The 19,913-nt window shown below is 48.4% G+C and overlaps 1 protein-coding gene across 1 annotated transcript in view; it reads right to left on the reverse strand.

Moving 5' to 3' along the window:
• Positions 1–947: 947 nt before the first annotated feature.
• LOC129328463 (zinc finger protein 420-like) overlaps positions 948–19,913 on the reverse strand; it is a 262,738-nt gene continuing 243,772 nt past the window's right edge. Inside the window, exon 6 of the mRNA XM_054977547.1 lies at positions 948–4,370. Within this exon, the coding sequence (XP_054833522.1) occupies positions 3,998–4,370 (373 nt within the window). The 3' untranslated portion in view covers positions 948–3,997. The remainder of the gene's footprint in view (positions 4,371–19,913) is intronic.

The raw sequence follows: 19,913 nt of genomic DNA on the forward strand, positions 1-19,913 counted from the left end.
ACCGTTTTCAGCAGGAACTTTATTGCCCCTTTTTAGTCTCTTCGGGGTAAAATAGGATTTTACTGAGGCAGATTGTGTTTGGGGAGGTTTTGCCTTACCTGCTCATCTTTCCCATCATAACATGCTTTTTTTGAGTTTCGTCAGCATTGGAAGCGGGTCGGGATCGGAGACTTCGAAAGGAGCATCCACCATCTTCTGAGCGTCGCTCTGCCCCCGTGACAGCCTTTTAAATACTTCAAGAGAGCAATCTTATCTCCCCTCAGCCTCCTCTTCTCCAAACTGAACGTTCCCAGATCCCTCAATTTTTCCTCGTAGGGCTTGGTCTCTTGGCCTGTAATCATCCTGGTTGCTCTCCTCTGCACCTGTTCTAGTTGCCCACATCCTTTTTTCCTCCAGAATTGCACACAATACTCCAGGTACGGCCTGACCAACGTGGTGCATAGTTGGACAATGATGTCCTGTGATTTGGAAGTTATGCCTTTAATATACCCAAGATTGTGTTTCCTTTTTTTGTTGCTGCATCACTCTAACTAATAATAATAATGATGATGATGATACCTCATTTTCCTTAGCAGCTTTCACCAATCAGATCCCAAGGGGAGCAAGCCCATATGTTATTAATTAACTCTGTTGGCGTGGAGGAATGTGCGCAATGCTTGTGAGTGGATATCTTTTCCCGTGGCTGCCTGGGCAGTGGCACTGGCTTCTTCTCAATTGGGTGAGTCCCTCACTTGAAAAAATAGCAAGCGACAGAAAGTCCCCCAAATGCCCTACAAATCTGCCACCAGTCCTTCACCAGTCCCAAACCCTAGGAGGGGAGAAACACCACTCCAAGCCTGTAAGGGAACTAAAGAAAAGTAAGTTCAGCAAAATGATTTACAGTTTTGAGACTCCAAAGTCAATAAAACCCACACAAAAATATAATTATTTTATTTAAGGTGCAAGGTCACAATAAAATACAAGAGACAGAATGTGAGGATTAAAATAACAAAAACCTATAGCTTTGTCAGCTCTAACTTATACATACCAATATCACAGCAGAAGGCAAACCACAAAGTTGTCAAGAATCCAGGAGGCAGTCTCTGGTGGAGAAGCAAAGAGTGGCCAGGCTTCACTGCAAAACAAAACAGGTGGGCGCCTGGACTCCTATCCAGTCAGAGCCAGATTTGAGACGATGGGCGAGTTACAATGGAAGCTCACTGCGACCCACCGAAGGTCTGAGTCTCCATGTTGGGTAGTGGTTTATATGCTATGCTGCCAGCCCAGTGGTGCAGGCCCTGCATCCAATCAGGTGGCAAAATGCTGATGTCATCGGCATCAGGAGATAACGTGCAAAAGGGCATGGGTGCAGTCCCCGGCACCAGCTCCCCATCACACAGGTGCAAATCGGTTCTCAAAATCAAGAATGTTGATTGGTTCATCTGACTATCCATGGAAGCTCATTTGCTCACAGCGGAACACGTTCTCTTATCTCCAAGGTCAGTGTGAGCGGAAACCTCAGAGACAGCTCTGTTCTCAGGAAGCTGCTAACAAGAGAAGGGGGGGGGAGTTGGGCTTAAGGGATTTCTTAGGAAACCAGCAAGGCTTCTTGACCAAAGTTTCGGGAGACATGGCCTCCCTAAAGGTAGATAGAAAAGCTTTTTTCTCTACAGTGCTGCCTGCCTCCCGCCACTAGGCAGTGGAGATTCATGGCACTTCATGCAAGAACAGCCCTCATATCGTGGGGAGGGCAACAATGGGATGCACATGCCTGTGTGGGGCGTACCACATGGTCCCTGATATCACAGCCTTCTGTTGTGGTTGTGCAGTCACTGGGTCTTTCCTCCCTGTCACCTAGGACACCAATGGGGCAGAAGCTTCAGAGACACTGGTGGATGAGAGCTTGCTGTGCCCCTTTCTGTGATTCAGAGATAAGTAATCGGGCACTACTTTGTGACTGGAGGGTGTTAAGGGCTCCGGCACACACACTCTGCAATCTGATCCATGCAGTGTGGCATGTATGGTTTGCCCTCCCCTGCTGAATGCCCATATGGAGTGGCTGGTGGGTTCGAGGATTTGGTTGTCAATTCTGAAATCTTTTCTGTCATTACTAGCAACAAAGCCTGTTGTGGGAAAAAAATACAACGGGCTCTAGAAAGGGGAGGGTGGGCAGGCAGGCACTGCCACCTGCTCCGAGCTTGAGCCCAGCTGGGTGAAGGGGGGGGTCATGCCTCCTGCTCCATGCATGATCTTGAGAAGTGAAGGTGGGCAAGGGGCTTTACTGCTGTGCTCCTGATCCTAGCTGGGTGAAGGGGGATGTGGCCACTGCCACCTGCTCTGCTCCTGATTCTGGAAGGCTGAAGGGGGGGGGGCATGCATTGCTGCATGCTTGGCTCCTGACTCCAGCAGGGTGAAGACAGGGTGGGCATTGTCACCTGCTCAGTGGTTTATTACAGTAGGTTGAAAAGGGCAGTCATTGCCACATGGTCTGCTCCTTATCCCGGCTGAGCGAAGGGAAGAAGGGCATTGCCTCTTGCTCTGCACCTGATCCCAGCCAGGAGAAGGTGGGAGGTGCCACCTGCTCTACTCCTGATCCCAAATGGGTGATGGAGGGGTGGTGGGCATTACTACTTGCTCCGTCACTAATACCAGCTGGGTTAAGGCAGAGGAGGGCACTGCCACCTGCTCCACTCCTAATACCAGCTGGGTTAAGGCAGCCGGGGGGGGGGAGCATTGTCACTTGCTCCACTCCTGATCCCAGTCGGGAAAAGGAGAGTGGGCATTGCCATCTGATTTGCTCCTGAGCCCAGCTGGGTGAAGGGGGGTGGGTACTGTCACCTGCTGTGCTCCTGATCCAATCTGGTTTAAGGAGGGGGTGGACATTGCCACCTGCTCTGCTCCTAATACCATCTGGGTTAAGAGGGGGCAGGCATTGCCACCTACTCCACTCCTAATACCTGCGGGTTAAGGCAGGTGGTGGGTGTTGTCACCTGCTCCGCTCCGCTCCTAATACCAGCAGGGGGAGGGCATTGCCACCTACTCCGCTCCTAATACTAGCTGGGTTAAGGCAGGAGTGGGCATTGCCACCTGCTCCACTTCTAATACCAGCTGCGTTAAGGTTAGGGATGGGCATTGCCATCTGCTCCGCTCCTAATACCAGCTGGGTTGAAGGAGGGGGCAGGTATTGCTGCCTGCTCTGTTCCTGATCCCAGCTAGCAGAAAGGGGTGGGCGCTGCCACCTTCTCCGCTTCTAATACTTGCTAAATTAAGATGGGGGTGGACATTGCCATTTGCTCCACTCCTATTACCAGCTGGATTAAGGTGGGGGGCGGGCATTGCCAACTACTCCACTCCTCATCCCAACTGGTTCAAAGGGGGGCGGGCATAGCCACCTGCTCCACTGCTGCTACCAGCTGGATGAAGGCGGGGCTAGGCATTGCCACCTGCACCATTCCTAATACCAGCTGGATTAAGGCAGGGAGAGCACATTGCCACCTGCTCTGCTCCTACTACCAGCTGGGTTAATGCGGGGAGAGGGTATTGCCACCTGTTCTGCTCCTAATACAAACTACATTAAGACAGTGAGGTGGACAGTACCACCTTCTCCGCTCCTAATAACATCTGTATTAAGGTGGGGGTGGGCATTGCCACCTGCTCCGCTCCTAATATGGGTGAAGGCAGGGGGTAGGCATTTCCACCTGCCTCACTCCTAATACCACCTGGGTGTAGGCAGGCATTGCCACCTGTTCCCCTCCTGATCCTGGCCTGGCCTTTCTGCCATGGCACGTTTTCTGGAGGGACATGGAGCCTTGCCTGGGCTTCCCTCCGCAGCAGCGCCCTCTGGTGGTGCCCCAGGGTATAAAGTGAGTTTTCTGAAATACGCTTACTTAATTATACAGTAAGATATTGAATGATGGAACACCTGACTACAGTGTTTTATTTCACTGCTTGCAAATGTTAAAAGCCAAATTACCTGATGTAACATCTTTCTGTACTTTAAGGACTTTCGTGATTTTTATCACATGTGAACTCTTTGATGGGAAGTAAGATTATTGCTTCGAGAAAAACTTTTCCCACACTCCAAGCATTTGTATGGTTTCTCCCCTGAATGAATTCTTTGATGGGAAGAAAGGTGATCATTTCGACTGAAACTTTTCCCACACACCAGGCATTTATAGGGTTTCTCCCCTGAGTGAATTCTTTGATGAGAAGAAAGGTTATCATTCCGACTGAAACTTTTCCCACACTCCAGGCATTTATAGGGTCTCTCCCCTGAGTGAATTCTTTGATGGACAGTAAGCTTTCCACTCTGACGGAAGCTTTTCCCACACTCCAGGCATTTATAGGGTTTCTCCTCTGCGTGAATTCTTTCGTGGGAAGAAAGCGTTCCGCTGCAATTGAAACTTTTTCCACCCTCCAGGAACTGAAATATTTCCTTTAGGGTACACGTTCTCCATTGAATATTAATATCTGATTCGTTGGAGAAATTTTCCCTACTTGCAGTGAGTTCATTCCTGTTCTTGCCCTGGTATGTGATTTCCTGTATAGTGTCACTCCTGTCTACGAGACCAGAAGAATTCCCCCCTTCATTCGGATCTTTTCCCTCCTCCTCCTTCAGTCCATCACTACATTCAGCCTCCTCTTTCCCATCTGAATACATTTCCTCTTTCTCCATCACTGGATGTTCTTTTGTGTCATTTGCTGACTCCCACACGCCTCCTGCTGAAAGAAAGAGAAACTTGGTGTGATGTGGGGGTTGTGAATGCTGAGGCATTAAACTCCAACCATCTGCGGCCATTTCTCCCCCTAACCTTTTCATTTCCTTCTAAATTTTAAGCAGAGTAAATTAGGACAGTAGCCGTTTGAATGGGACTGAACGTAGCCCAAGAGGGCGAAAGAGAGAGCAGGTACAATGGAGAAGTTCCGTCTTAAATTGAACCAGTAGTTTTATCTTTTTCTGCCAGGGTGAATTGATAGGGGCGACTGATGGGGGGTGGGCACAGTGGAAGAAAAAGAACAGCCATTCATGCACATGGCAGAGGATCTGAAGAGAGGCGGCCAGACAGATGGAGGAGGTACTCCAATGTTAACAAGAACCCTGAGTTATTTCAGCCTCTCTCTTTAACACCACAGGGGTAGGGTTTCAAAGCAAAAGAGGGTATGAGTCTACCTTTTTCATTTTCTCTGCGCTCAGATGTGGGTGGCTAGGCAGTGACGGGATGGCTGGGCAGGGTGAGAGGAGGGGAGAGCTGGCTGGTGCCCCTCTGCCACTGGCGCTTTAGGCAATGGGGCAGGGGCACCTAGTGGACGTTCTGCCCCTGGGCCAGCTGATTACTGCCATTTTCATTTGAGCTGAAAGGTGGCCATAACGGGCCAATCCCCATTGTAAAAGGGAAGGGGAAGGAAAAGGCAGGAAAAGGGATGAACTCCTTATTGTGGTCTAGTAACTTAACACCAGGCACCAGAGAGTAAAACCCTCATTCCCCAGGGTAAAGATAAGGGACATGAGCACTCAGAAAAAAACGCTGTAAATATGAGCAGAACTGACTGAGAGCCTCTCCTTGGGAGGGGCTCCTGGCCAGCTTATCATTTGATAAAAAACTTTCTTGGACTCACCATGTTTTAATAAAGTCTTAGAATGGAAGGAAAGATTCTATAAGCACAAACAGAGGAAAGAAGCTGGAAGGTGCCCCAAGGGTCATCAAGTCCAGCCCCATGCACAACACAGGAAATCCACAGCTTTCTCCCTCCCCCCAACCTCCCTCTATGCCTCTTCTCTAGGCCCAGAGGATGGCAAAAAAAACCACCCTCCGTGATAGGTGGTGGATCTGGCCTGGAGGAAAATTCCACCCTGACCCCAGAGTGGCGGGTGGCATTGTCCTGGGCATGTAAGAAAGGGCCACGAGAGCCCAGCACCAGGATCTGTGTCCATTCCTATTGAGTCAGAGAACCATCATAGCTGCAAGATGACCCTCAAAGCCTCTTCTTAAATACCTCCCAGGAAGGAGAGCCCACCACCTTCCAACAAAGCCTGCTCCACTGAGGAACCGCTCTAACTGTCGGGAAGTTCATCTTAATGATTAGCCAAAAACTCCTTCGCTTTAAATTTAATCTGTTGTTTCTGGTCCAGCCTGCTGGGGCAACAGAAAACAACTCTGCTCCATCCTCTTATGTGACAGCCCTTCAGGTACTTGAAGAGGGCTCTCATATCACGTCTCAGTCGCCTCCTCTCCAGGCTAAACGTTCAAAGCTCTCCTTCAGCCTTTCCCCACAGGACAGGGTCTCCAGCCCTCTCTCCACCTTTGTTGCCCTTCTTTGGACACGTTCCAGCGTGCTAACATCTGTCTTCAACTGCGCTACCCAAAACTCAACACAGTACTCCAAGTGAAGTCTAACTGGAGCAGAGTAAAGGGATACCGCCCATTCACATGATCTCGACGCTATACTTTTCCTGATGCAACCCAAAATCACATTTGTCTTTTTAGCTAACACATCACATTGCTGACTCGTGTTCAGTGGATGGTCTACTAAGACCCCTAGACCCTTTTCACATGTACTACACCTAGGGCTTCTTACGTGCACGTCTATATCCGAATCAAGCCTGACCGGAGTCATCCAGGACATCTGTAAGATGCTAAATTTTATATTGGCACACCGTCTGGGCCAGGCCCTTTGGGAGCTCTGTGGGGTTGCTTCGGGTCATGCCCCTGCAATAAAGCACAGGCTTGGCTTTGCAGGCACAAGGTCCAGGATCGATGCCTGACTGCTCCAGGAAAAGGGATCTTGGGGTCACAGGGCTGGCAAACACCCTTGCCTGGAAACCTCTCAAAGGTGGACAGTCCTTGGCTAGGCGTGGCATAAGTGATTTTCAGAGGTTCCAGATATCCAGGCACCATTTCAGCATTCAAAACTCAGCCAAGCTCTTCTGAGAACCCACCAAACCCACCAGCCCTTGGAACGAAGCGCAGGCAACACGCAATCTCACAACAGGTGGAAGAACTTACCTGCCAATTCCTCCTCTACGCCAGAGATCAGAAGAAACAGCTTTTCTGCCTCCTCTTCCAGCCAGGATATGAGGTCAGGTTTAGCAACCTGAGGTCCTTTTTATCAGTGGGAAAAACACAAAATCATAACTTTTCTGGGTGCAGTACGGGGTCAAGAACCATCCATCTTTTGTTACCCTTGGATCGGGGTGGGGGGCAGAAGTATGTGGCCATTCACACAAGCACCCCCTATTCTTCGTCTCTTGGGACCTGAGCCTTTGCATACACAGATTGCAGATTGGGAAGTTAATTTCCCATGAAATAATGAGGACATTATGAGGACACAATCCCACGAAAGGTCGAAGCACTTACCCGTCAAGCCCTCCTCTTCATCAGAGATCAGGAAAAAGGGATCTTCCTCCTCTTCCAGCCGGGATATGAGTTCAGGTTTGGCAACTTGAGGTCCTTTTTTTCAGGGGGAAAAACACAAAACTGTAACTCTTCTGGGTGCACTGGTTACCGGTTGAGTATCGGGTCCAGTTCAAGGTTCTGGTGTTGACCTATAAAGCCCTATGAGGACTGGGCCCAGCATACCTTCAGGACCGCCTCTCCCCATATGTTCCCCGGAGGTCGCTTCGATCAGCCACTAAGAACTTGCTGATGGTCCCTGGCCCCAGGGAGGTCCGCCTGGCCTCTACCAGAGCCAGGGCCTTCTCAGTTCTGGCTCCGACCTGGTGGAACTCTCTGTCTGAGGAAACTAAGGCCCGGCAGGATTTGTTATCTTTCCACCGGGCCTGCAAGACGGAGATGTTCCACCGGGCATTTGGTGGGGGCTGGGCTGTCCTCTCGCCGGCCATACCACTGAAGACCCTCCACCATCCATGCAGGAAAATGCTGCAGTTTAATATTTAATATTCTACACCCGCCAATTTTAATGGTTTTCTATATGATGTTTTAATGTTTTTACTGTTTTTAATTTGTTGTCAAACCGCCCTGAGCCCGTCTGACGGGGAGGGCGGTCTAAAAATGTAATTAATAAATAAATAAATTAAATAAATAAATCCATCAATTCCAAGACGGCTTGACTCCGTCTCTCCAGAAATACAGAACAGACAAGCAATAGGGGTGGGGCAGAGTGCAATACGGGGTGAAAAACTGTCCATCTTTTGTTACCCTTGGATCGGGGTGGGGGGCAGAAGTACGTGGCCATTCACACAAGCACCTTCCTACTCTGGGTCTCTTGGGACCTGAGCCTTTGCATACACAAATTGCAGATTGGTGAGTTAATTTCCCATGAAATAATGAGGATATTATGAGGACACAATCCCACAAGAGGTCAAAGCACTCACCCGTCAATCCCTCCTCTTCATCAGAGATCAGGAAAAAGGGATCTTCCTCCTCTTCCAGCCGGGATATGAGTTCAGGTTTGGCAACTTGAGGTCCTTTTTTTCAGGGGGGAAAACACAAAACCGTAACTCTTCTGGGTGCACCTAAATCCAGCGATTCCAAGACAGCTCGACTCTCTCCCCCCAGAAAGGCAGTACAGACAAGTAAATAGGGGTGGGCAGAGAACAGTACAGGGTCAAAAACTGTCCATCTTTTGTTGGATGATCGGAGTGGGAGGCAGAAGTATGTGGCCATTCACACAAGCACCCCCAACTTCGGGTTTCTTGGGACCTGAGCCTTTGCATACATAGGTTGCAGACTGGCGGGTACATTTGGCCATTGCATGAATCACATTTTTATTAGGTCATGGGTTGAAAGGTAGGGGGCACGCTGCCTGACCCACCGAAGATGGAAAAAAGGCGGGCTGGGCAAATGCTGCGACCCGGGCCTCCATGGATAGGGAGCTATCCAGCATCACTCCCAGCCTCCTGACTACAGGCACAGGTGCAAGAGGTGCCCCATCAAAGGTTGGGAGCTGGATCCCCAAACCCATTGGCCCACAACCCAAGTACCGGATCTCTGTCTTCAGGGGATTCAACTTCAGCCCTAGTTAATGCCTCTGGGGCCGAGTCAGGCCATCCATCCATCAACAGGTACAGCTGGGTGTCGTCAACGTAGTCATAGCAACCCAGCCCGAAACTTTGTACCAACTGGGCTATGGGGCAGGTGCAGAGATTGAACAGGAGAGGGGAGAGAATCGCCCCCTGTGCAACCCCATATACCAATGAGTGGCATGGTTAAATCAAAGCAGTTTGCCCTTCTTTACACCAGCAGCTCAGCTTGCAAGCGCTCTCTCTCTCTCTCACTCAGGAGTCACGAATGAAAGTAAAGCAAGTGAAATCAAAGCAGCTTACTCTCCTTTAGAAAGCCAGCCCAAGCAGCCCGAAAAGGGGAGGGATGGCAAACCCCGTAACAATCTGGTATGAAAGAAAGGGCAAGCCCACGGGGAATACAATGAAACAATGCTTCACAAAGTGTTCAGTTTTTAAAGTGCCAGTGCTATATAATTTAAACATTCATACGTATTTGTGCAGTTCTTTTATAGCACTGGCACTTTAAAAGTTGAACACTTTTGTGAAGCATTGTTTCATTGTATTCCCCGTGGGCTTGCCCTTTCTTTCATACCAGCCCAAGCAGCCTGGCTGCTGCCTCTGCTTCCTGCTGCTAAAGAGACGGGCAGCAGGGAGGCAGCCTTGAGGCAAAGGGATCACGTGGGCAGGGCCAAAACCCATGTGATCTCTGCTCAGAGCTACCGGAACGCCGTTCTAGGCGTTCCCCCTCCAAATGAGCCCTGGACCTAGCGATCCGGTGACCTGGCTCGCGTGCCCAGAGAGGGCTCTGCGTGCCAGCTGTGCCATAGGTTTGCCATTGCTGCCATATACCAATGAGTGGCATGCTGATAATTTCTCCCCTTGCGCCACCCTCCGTCCCCAACCGTGGAGAAAAGAGACAAGCCGCTGCAAGGCAGTCCCAAGTATCCCCACATCGAAGAGGCAGTGGGTCAAAAAATAGTCAACCATATCAAACGCTGCAGGGAGATCTAATAACACCAGCAGCCCTGACCACCTCGATTTTAGATGGGGAGGGGGGGGGGAAGTCCTGATACAATGGAGTCAAAATTAGTTATTTTATTTGCTAGTTTCAGGATTCATGAAACTTATTTCCTTGGCCACGTTTGTTTGGGGAAAAGCTAACTGTGGTCTGAGATTCTGCTTATCTCTTGAACTCCCAAACGACGATTAAATATTTGCTTGTGGGTGTGTGAGCACTCGGAAGACGAGTCTTTGCCCTTGCAATTAACTTTGGAAGGAGACTAGGTGCCTATCTTGAATACGTTAGACGTTTAGCTGAAGAAAATCCCTCCATGTCTTCTGCAATACATGTTCTTTTGGTCACAAATGTTGACCGTATCTTGCAGCTGGAATCCGCAATGATCTCAGCAAGTCAGGACTGTTTACTTTTAGGATGAGCCTTCTTGCAAAAGGGAAACTGGGAAACTCATTTTGCAGTCTAACACATTTTGGCAATTATTCCTCTGAGCCTGATCAAGCTGCTTCTTCCCCTTCCCCTTCGGACATCTCTTCTCTGGGAGTGAAAGCGAGGAGGGGGGGGGGGAGTTCAGCTACCCACATTTCTGTTTTCTGTGGCAGGAAGAGGCCCCGTATGACTACAGGGTGCTGGTGTAATAATGGCGCTGGCAGTTCTCTGCCTCCTCCCTGAATAAGTGAGTTTGAAATGCCAGCTGAGAAACAACCAGTGGCCGAAAAGCCAGCTGTGCTCCTTTCTCTGCCACATCTCAGCTCAGGGAAGGTGCAAGGAACCTGAGACGAGGTCTTTGGAAAAAAGGCTGCACTTTGGTTCAGAACTGCAAGTACTGTCAGGTTGTGGCCTGGCTCAGATATGTAGTTAGAGAGCTGGTTAGGAACCCCTGTGGCGCCGTCTCGGAGTTCCCCAGAGATTCGACCCTGGGAGGCTGTTCTCAGAGAGCTCTGTGGAGACTCCCTGGTTCTTCACGCAGCTGAAATGCCCATTAACGGCTCAGCCCTGACTGGGTCTTGAGCTGCTGGGTGACGCACTGAGTCCTGAAACGATGGCTTCTCAGTTCCACCTCCATTCCTTCCTCTCTGAGCTAGCTTCCTTTGACCAAGCTCAGACCACGACGTGAGTAGGCCAGAGAGGAGCTGAACGCTGCAGGCTATTCCTCACCTTGGCATGTCCCTCTGCTGAACCAGCCAGGCAGGGGAGGGGGCTCACATTATAACAGACGGGTGAGATAAGCGGCAAAGGATGCCAAACAGAGGTGCCTAGGAGGCCGGCTCTCAAGTTGTAGACAGGCCGGTTTTATTGTGTAGCAACAGTAAGGTTTTCTTATTTTAATGTTGGTTGCCTGGGTAAGAGTGCTTGATGCTTTTTGCATACTCTCCTTACGCTAATAAACTTAACTTTTGGTTGTTGTGGGTTTTCCGGGCTGTATTGCCGTGGTCTTGGCATTGTAGTTCCTGACGTGTGCACACCTCTGAAGATGCCAGCCACAGCTGCTGGCGAAACGTCAGGAACTACAATGCCAAGACCACGGCAATACAGCCCGGAAAACCCACAACAACCATCGTTCTCCGGCCGTGAAAGCCTTCGACAATACAACTTAACTTTTATTTAAGCTGAACCAGAACCCCTCCCACATCAGAGGAGGGACCAGGGAGGGCGGCAGAGATCAGCCACTGGGTCCAGGGGGGGCAGTCTTCCTCGTTAAGGACCTCATTACAGTCCCTGCTCACACCAGAAGGAGGCAGCCCAGAAGAAAGGGACCCTTACCCAGAGAGGCCACGATCCCAAAATTCTCCAGCATGACTTCCTTGTACAGGGCTCTCTGGGCCGGGCGCAGCAGGCTCCACTCCGCCTTGGAGAAACGCACAGCCACCTCTTCGAAGGACACTGGATTCTGGAAGGAGGAGAAGGAAGCATTTCTTTACACCACTGGAAAGCTGGTGCTTGGGGGGGGTGTAGAAACAGAGGAAGGGGATTAATACAGGAAGGCTAACACAAAGAGGAGGGGAGGGGAGAAGAGCCCCTCTTTGCTCCCTGTTAGGGAATTTCTATGACCCCTGTTCTAAAAGACCTATGTATGAGCATTTATTGGAGTTGACCGTTCGCACAGAATGCAAAAGTTATTCTTATGCAAGCAGATTCCTTCTGACACTGGGTTAGAGAGCCCTATTGCAAGGACTCTCTCTCTCTCTTGTTCTGACTTTGGTCTCAAGAATTTAGCTTGAATAAGCTCCCTCTCAACCAAGATTCCTTTGTGGCACCAGACATGGAGCATGTTTATATTACAGAGAGAGTTTATTATCTTGTCAATAAGGCCTGTTATGGTGCCATGTCTCCTGAAGAAATTGACTCTGAAGAATTGTTTTGTATAACAATTTTGTCTCTTTTCTGTAAACAACTAACTTTGGAAAGTATGTAAGATTCTCTGCTAAGGCTGATCTATCTGCATCTATCGGAACATGGCACCACATCTGGGTTTTATTGTAAACAAAGCCCATTAATGCTTTATGGTTCACTGGTGTTTGGTGTCTTGATTAAACGTGGGTGACGGCTATTGGGAAAACATAATCTGAATGCAGAGTACCTTAAAGAGGTTTTCCCTTAACACTCCCCACTCCCGGCTCTCCTTGGGGGCACTGGGGGCCCAGAGGGGTCGCCTTCCTTGCCAGGGGGCTGGCAGGCTTGTGGGAAGAGGCCAGAGACATCCATGGGGCAAAGGACCAAACCCTTTTCCATCGTCCTGCACTCGCCGTCCTAGGCAGGGGGCAGCCATTTTCCTGCCTCCTCAGCGGGCAGCCTCAGCCTCTCATATCACCACAGCCAAGGCCAAAGAGGCCGATCCTCTGAGCCCCCAAGGCCCCCTCCCCGTACCTGAGCTGGCCACATGGCTGGCCTTTTCCCTTCACCATGTGGAGGAGACAGCGGAGAAGCCATCAAGGGAGCCTTTTCACTGCTGCCTGGGAGGGAGAGAAAGAAGGCAGGAAACCATTATTAGTACGCACACATCTCCTGCACCAGTCCCTTCAGGGAACCTCTCTCTGCATTGACTTTGGGGCACAATCGGAGAAACTGGATTCCCTCTCGGCAGGCTTTGTTCTCAACGTCCTTCCTGCTGGCACTAGAGGGGAGGTGGGCTGGAGATGTTTTAATCATGGTGTTATGATCTGTACTTTCTTTGGGGTAGATTTTTCTTTTAATCTTCCCCTTACACCCTCTGGGTAGTTTGCTGCCACCAGGAATATATTATTCCAAAATATTTTATTCAAATTTCCCTTTTGGTAACGGGTTTAAGCGTCAGGCTCCTTCGTGGTTCTATGTGGCCCTGAGGATATGAATGGGATATAGCAATGACAGCTACACTGGGATATAACAAAACAAAATAAATGTTTATTTTTCAAGAAGTGTATTGGTTGCATAAAAGTAGTTCTTCGTTCTTAAAGTTACTTCCTATAAACTCATTCACACAGATCTCTTCTAAGGCTTCGCACACAGTTAGCCTCCTTCACTAGACTCAATAGTTCTCTCTCAAATACTTCAAATATAGGCAGCACACAGCTGGCCTCCCTTTCCCTGACTGAGTGTCCTTTCACAGACATGCTCAGTTCAGGTTCCACACAGGTCATATTTCCGTCATAAACACTTCAACATACTCAGGCAGCACACAGCCAGCCTGCTTTCCTCTGACTCAAACTTTTCTCTCTACTCTCAGTCTCAAACTGCATTCACTCCGCCCACACTTTCAGTCATCAACCAATCATATCCCTCTCTTTCACCCCCACTCTTCACCTATCTCACACCAAGCATTTAAAGATACATGCACACATTTACTTGAAATCATTACACATGTTTTCTCCCATACGTAGAGTGAATACTCACAACATTATCACGGTTGAAATATAAACCCCTCCCATTTTTCTTTATCTGCAACCACAAACCCACTGGCATTTGTACAAAGTCGTTACCCAGCTGGTTCCCCATGTCGCCCTCGCCCGCAGGTCATATACCTGGAGATGCGGTACGGCCTAAATCACTCCTCTTTCGATTATTTTGCACTGATTTTAAATTAATTCTAGGCTTTACTTCCCCAAATGGCTATTTCTATACTGAGGAGCTGGAGTGAGCATCTTTCCCAGACTGGCCAGGGGAGGGGAACGGAGCAAGCGAAGAGGAGCTTCATCACAGCAAGAAGGAAGGCTCTGCTCTGCTTCATAAAAACATGGCTAATCTACGAACTAAAGATTCTTGCAGCGTTCAGAAGCCAGAGAACATTATGGGGTGTCGAGAGTGGTGTGTGTATTTGCAAAGTAGTTGTGAAGTTAGAAAGAGTGGCCCAGAAGTAGGAAGGTGCAAGGGAGAGTCCCTGAGATGCTACATCTCTCTGTTCGTGCGGCAGGAAAACTGGAGAAGGTTTGACTTCTTCATGGAAACCTGCGAAGCCGCAGAGGAGACAAAGAAGAGGAAAGGGAACTTAACTTGGAAATGATTGACATCTTTCCACTAACTGTGCATAGGAGAATTCTCAATAAAGTAACACATTGGAAGAACTTCATATGCTGAATAAAAATGAGTTTTTGGAAGGGACCATTTAAAGGAAGCTTTGAATACTATCTTGACAGGGGGCTTTCAGTCTAGAAAGTGTTATTCGTTGGCATTCAATGATCTATATTTTCATACTGCTGGATTTTTTATTAATAACTTATCATCTTTCGTTCCAATGTGCTTTTTAAGCTTCCTCGGTCAGGTTCTTTGACATACAGGAAAGCAAAGCCAAGCAGAGATCTTTCGAGTTCTGTGGCTGATCTGAGAGGCCCAAGTCCGACACGTGACTTCCCAGGGCTTCCTGACACATTCAGAAGGGGCCAGGGGCCCCCAGGAGTCCATGAATTTAAGACGGGGGGGGGATTTCTTTTTTTTTTAATTAATTTACTTTTTAATTAAGCTTTATAACATACAACAAATAGAAATCAACGATGAACATCAACTGTAACACAACAACTAATCAATAATAGTTTACAAGTTTTGAAGAATATGAACATTACAATAACTTTTAAACAAAGCATACATAATATTACCAAATATCAGAAAACTGAGTCAACGTCTGAGCAATTCTTATTCTGGGATGTAAATCGTGCATGTCTATAAATTCAAGAAAAGGGAACCATTTCTCATAGAAATTGGAACTGGCAGGAAAGCGTTCAGCATTGAGAATATTATCATTAATTTTATCCAGGATGAAATGGCCCCATATCTTAGAGAGCCACATCTCTTTAGTTGGCACTTTCTTCAGATTCCAGACTGAAGCTATCGCTGATTTCGCTGCAACTAAAAATATTGCTATAAGATTCCTGATAGCTTTTGGGATCTGTGGAATATTCCATTGGTCTAGAAATATAATTGAAGGTGATAATGGAATATCGTAATTTGTTATCTGTTTTATTACTTCCAATATTTCTTTCCAAAATGTGGCTATCCGTGAACAACCCCACCAACAATGAGAGAAGGATCCTACCTCATTGCAACCCTTCCAACACAGGGGAGAGCAAGAGGATGACATTGTAGACAATCTTTTAGGTGTCAAGTGCCACCTGTGAATAATTTTAAACGAGTGGAGTCTTACAGAAATTACTTTTGATGTAAATATTGAAGATGACCAGATTTCCTCCCATTTTTCCTGTGTTTTTTCGATATTGCAATCCTGATGCCATTTGGATTGGCAAGGTAAATCAGTACTTTTTAAACAAGAGAGCAGAATAGCATATAGTTTAGATACCATCCCCTTGTTCTCCCTCCGTGTATAGTTTAAAATTTGTTCAAAATCAGTCAAAGGGGTACTCATAATTTTTTAAGATTTATACTCTATGTCATGTTTTTAATCTGCATGTAAACATACCAATGAATTTTCTTTTGCGTTTTATTTTCCAGTTCTTGTTTTGACATAATATCTTTCCCAGAAGTTATGTCTATAAGCCTATTGAGTTGCATATCTTTGAGGACCAAGTTATAATTACTGTTTTTTCCTGGTGGAAACCATGTTTGATTGTGAAAAGAAGAGAATCTTGAAATCTTAGGAACTATTTTATCTCTTATTAAATCCCATTCTGATAGTACTGCTGACAGTAAGGGGGGCGATTTCTGAAAGCCAAAGATCTTACCTTAGCAAAGGCAACGGAAGTGAGCCGGGCTGCAGAAGTCACCCAGAAAGATGGCAGATTTGCTGGCAAGGAACAGCCGTGCTGAGTCTGTGGGCAGAATTGTACCTTCAGTGCACAACAGAGTGAAGAGGGGAACCCTCCCGAAGCCCAAGTTTGCTATCCCAGAACTGCAAGAAAGAACAGGAGGGCCCGGTGGGAGCAGGACTGCACGAAGGCAACACCAGGCCTAAGGAAAGAACTAGGGGGCTGCCTCTCCCCCTCTGCCCCACCACGGCAGCCTCACTCATCCAAACAGGCCCTCCTGCAGGGGCCGCCCTGGGAATGGGCCCAACCAACCTCTGGCCACACCTGGGCATTCTCTGCGGTGGGGGGGGGAGCCACCTTCTGGAAAGGCCTGCCTGGGGGGGTCAGGGAAGCCCCCCCCCTCTGCTATGCGAGACTGATGTATTGAAGAGGGCTTTCTACGCAGATTACAGGACTAGGTCATAAGAAATGGACCAGAGAGGTGCTCTGGAAAAGGGACTGGGACTAGTATAGACTATTCTACTGTGTAGTGTCTATTAGTAGTGATGTGCTCCTAATGGGAGTTTCGGTATCAATTAATAGGTTCATGTCAAACTACTTACGTTCTGTTTCAGCAGTCTGTGGTTCAGATTTACGCTTGCTTTCAAAGGCCTGCAGTCCTACCCTGCTGTAGTATTTATTGTTTATTGAACATTCCAGGGATTGGATGTATCAGTCTTGAGTCGCAGTGAGAAAGGCAAACTATAAACAATGTAAATAATAATAAAAAATAAAACAGATGCCGAAAGAGAAGCCCTTTACCTAGAGATTGCAGAGAGCAGCAGGCCGCAGAGAAAGCGCGCGGGAGGCGCCTGCCTCACTGCCCGAGGAGCTCAGCTGGGGGCGTCCCGAGAGCCGCAGGAAAGCCCCTTGGGGTCCAGGCAGCCCCCTGGCCCAGCCTGGCAGCAGCAGGGGGGCGCTTTGCAGAGGGGGGGGATCATTGCAGGACTTACCCCTTTTGCAGAAAGTCCTCCGGCGCCGCCTCCTCTCCCCTCTCCCCTCCGCCCCACAACACACAATGGGGAACCCGGGACAGGAAGTGAGGGCGGCCTCCCCTCTCCTGGCCCCTCTAGGAAGGGAGGCTCCTTCCCTTTAACCCTTCGGAGGACTCACCGAGAAAGAGAAAAGGACCCGCTTCTGCCTTCGCCCTGCCAGAGGCTGCAGCATTTGTGCGTTGAAACAAAAGAAAACCGCCGTCCCCCGTTGCAGGTCCTTTCTCAGCCTGGAGGCATCACTGTGACAATCGTGCACCCACCACTTGGGGGCAGGGCCGGATCTACATATTTTTTGAGGGGGGGCAAAAGTGAAAAATGGCACCCACTTATATTTTTTCCTTTATACATACATATATGATCAATGTTTTAATATAGATATATAATAACTCTTAAACCACAGAATAAATTGTGTTGACTTCTATGAATAGTTAATAAATAACAACTTTACATTATCTTATCCATCATTAGCTAAGCATTCCTCCTAGAATTCCTTTTGTTGTAGGGAGCCAAGGGAGTTCATACCCAGACATGCATGTTAGATATTAGGAAGGCAGCATTTAAGGAACTCAGAGGCCTGACGAGAGTCATTCCCTGGCAAAAAATACTGGAAGGGAGAGGAGCAAGCGAAGGGTGGGCTCTCCTAAAACAAGAGCTATTGCGAGCTCAAGCTGTCAATGTTCCAGTAAGACAAATGTGGTAGGGAACTCACAATGACGGGGGAAATTTAAACTCCAACAATGGAAGCCCACTACCCAAATAAAGAAAATAGATTCAAATTCTTAATTCTAGAAAAATAACATTTATTGGTTAGCCAAGGTAAGTTTCTGACACCCAAAAGAATCCACAGCAGATGCAAAGTAGAGATATATGAAAAGTAAACTCTCTCGCTAGGGCATCATGTCCTTAGGAGAAAATGCAGATAACTACTTAACTTCAACTAAAAGTGAACTTTTCTGGCTTTTTTTCCTGCAAAACTTCTCACAGCATCATCATAATTTATGGTATTTGCCACACCACTTTCAATAGACAATATAGCCAGTCCTGACAAACACTCCTGATACATTGCTGACCTAATCTAATTCTGGGAGATTTCCAGCCTGGAAGCTGGCAACCACCATACCATAAGGCTGGCTGCTAAGGACTGTTCTTACTAGTGGTGTAAAATTTCCACAAGTTTTGAAGCCATAGGAAAAGGTCCCCCCTCCTTTTTTTTTTTTGCTACATAACCTGGGGAATTTGGGGGGAAATTGATATGTATGCAATTCATTAACTTACTTTCCTGACAAATCATGTCTTATTTTATTGATTTAACAACTTAGCATATAGAAGTGTGCTATGTGGAATAATTAAATTTAAAAGTATAAAGTATATTAGTGTTAGTATCCCACGCCCCTACCTTCCTGCCTTGGTTTGATCTTCTCCCTCTGTGCTGATCTCTGAGCAAATACAGCAAATAGAACGGTGCCTGCCAGCTGGTGGGGTGATGGAGGAGCCCCCCCTCCCCCTCCCATGCGCACCTTTTGGCGCGGTGGCACTTCAAGCTCTTCTCATCCCGGGCAGCAGCGCGCACATGCAGAGACAGGAAAAAAGCGAGTAAGCCAGGAGGCACAAGCGCCTATTTGCTGGGAAGAGAGGCGAATGCAGATCCCCCTCCTTGCCGGCACACAGGCCGCTCTCTCTTTGATGGAGCAAATGGAGGCGGCTGCTGGCTGCCGGGGCCTGGGGGGGGGGGCGGCAGTGGAGCCCTTCCCCTTCCCCTTCCCCTTCACACACACATGCCTTCTGCTGGCTGTCCCACCGTTTGGTGTGCTCTGCTCCTGAGAGTTGAGGCAGAAAAAAAAACAAGAGGGAGAGCTGGGCACGAGCGGCTGTTTGCTGGGGAGGAGAACTCGGATTCTTCTCTTTGCCCATTTGCCGCCCCCTCTTTGATGGCGCCTGGGGCAGGCGACCCCCCTGCCCCCCCCAGATCCGGCCTTGCGTGGGGGCGCTGTCACAGCACAAAAACATTCATTCAACGCACTCCTTATGCAACTTCAGGATTTTTGCATGGCTGTGGGGGCCCCCAGCTTCCCATCCAATCACAAATTATGACCATAGCCACAGATTGTACCACAAAAATGACACACCTACCGCTTCATGGCACAGCCACGGGGCAAACACATGATTCCCAAGCATGGATAGTCAAGCATAACATAAATGAACATAGATCCTCAGGATTTTTATATGGGATTACGTACAACTCTCCATTGAACCACATGTCATATCTATAGCAGCAGGATGGACAAGAAAAATCATCCACCACTTTGGGACATTGCAAGAGTGCCACAATTTGATTCCAAAGCGCAGATCCTCATGGAATCCAAGGAATTTTCCAGCAGGCCCCCCAAACTCATGTGGCTGAGGACGTGTCGAGTGAAACCACGAAGAGTTTGCAGGGTCCACCATGTAAAAATCTTGAGGAAGGAGGATTCACAGGTCTCCATGTTTTTGCTGCATGGTGGTGCCACAAAGCAGCGGACATGGCATTTGGGGGGTGCTTCCTCTTGACCACGGCACGAGCTACTGCATCCTGCTGGTCTGGTTTAGTTCCAGTGGGGAAATGTGATTTCATGGGGGTCCCTGCCTTGGAGCCACGTCTTTGCACCCCGAAGGCACCCCGAAGGGCCGGATCCATGTTTTATAAGGTGATTTGATGCTGGGTTTGGGGGTGTTCTGTTCAGAAAACCAGGGGATCCATATTGATCTTTCTT

This window comes from Eublepharis macularius, chromosome 4 (assembly GCF_028583425.1).
Source record: "Eublepharis macularius isolate TG4126 chromosome 4, MPM_Emac_v1.0, whole genome shotgun sequence".
In the NCBI taxonomy this organism is placed as follows: Eukaryota; Metazoa; Chordata; class Lepidosauria; order Squamata; family Eublepharidae; genus Eublepharis; species Eublepharis macularius.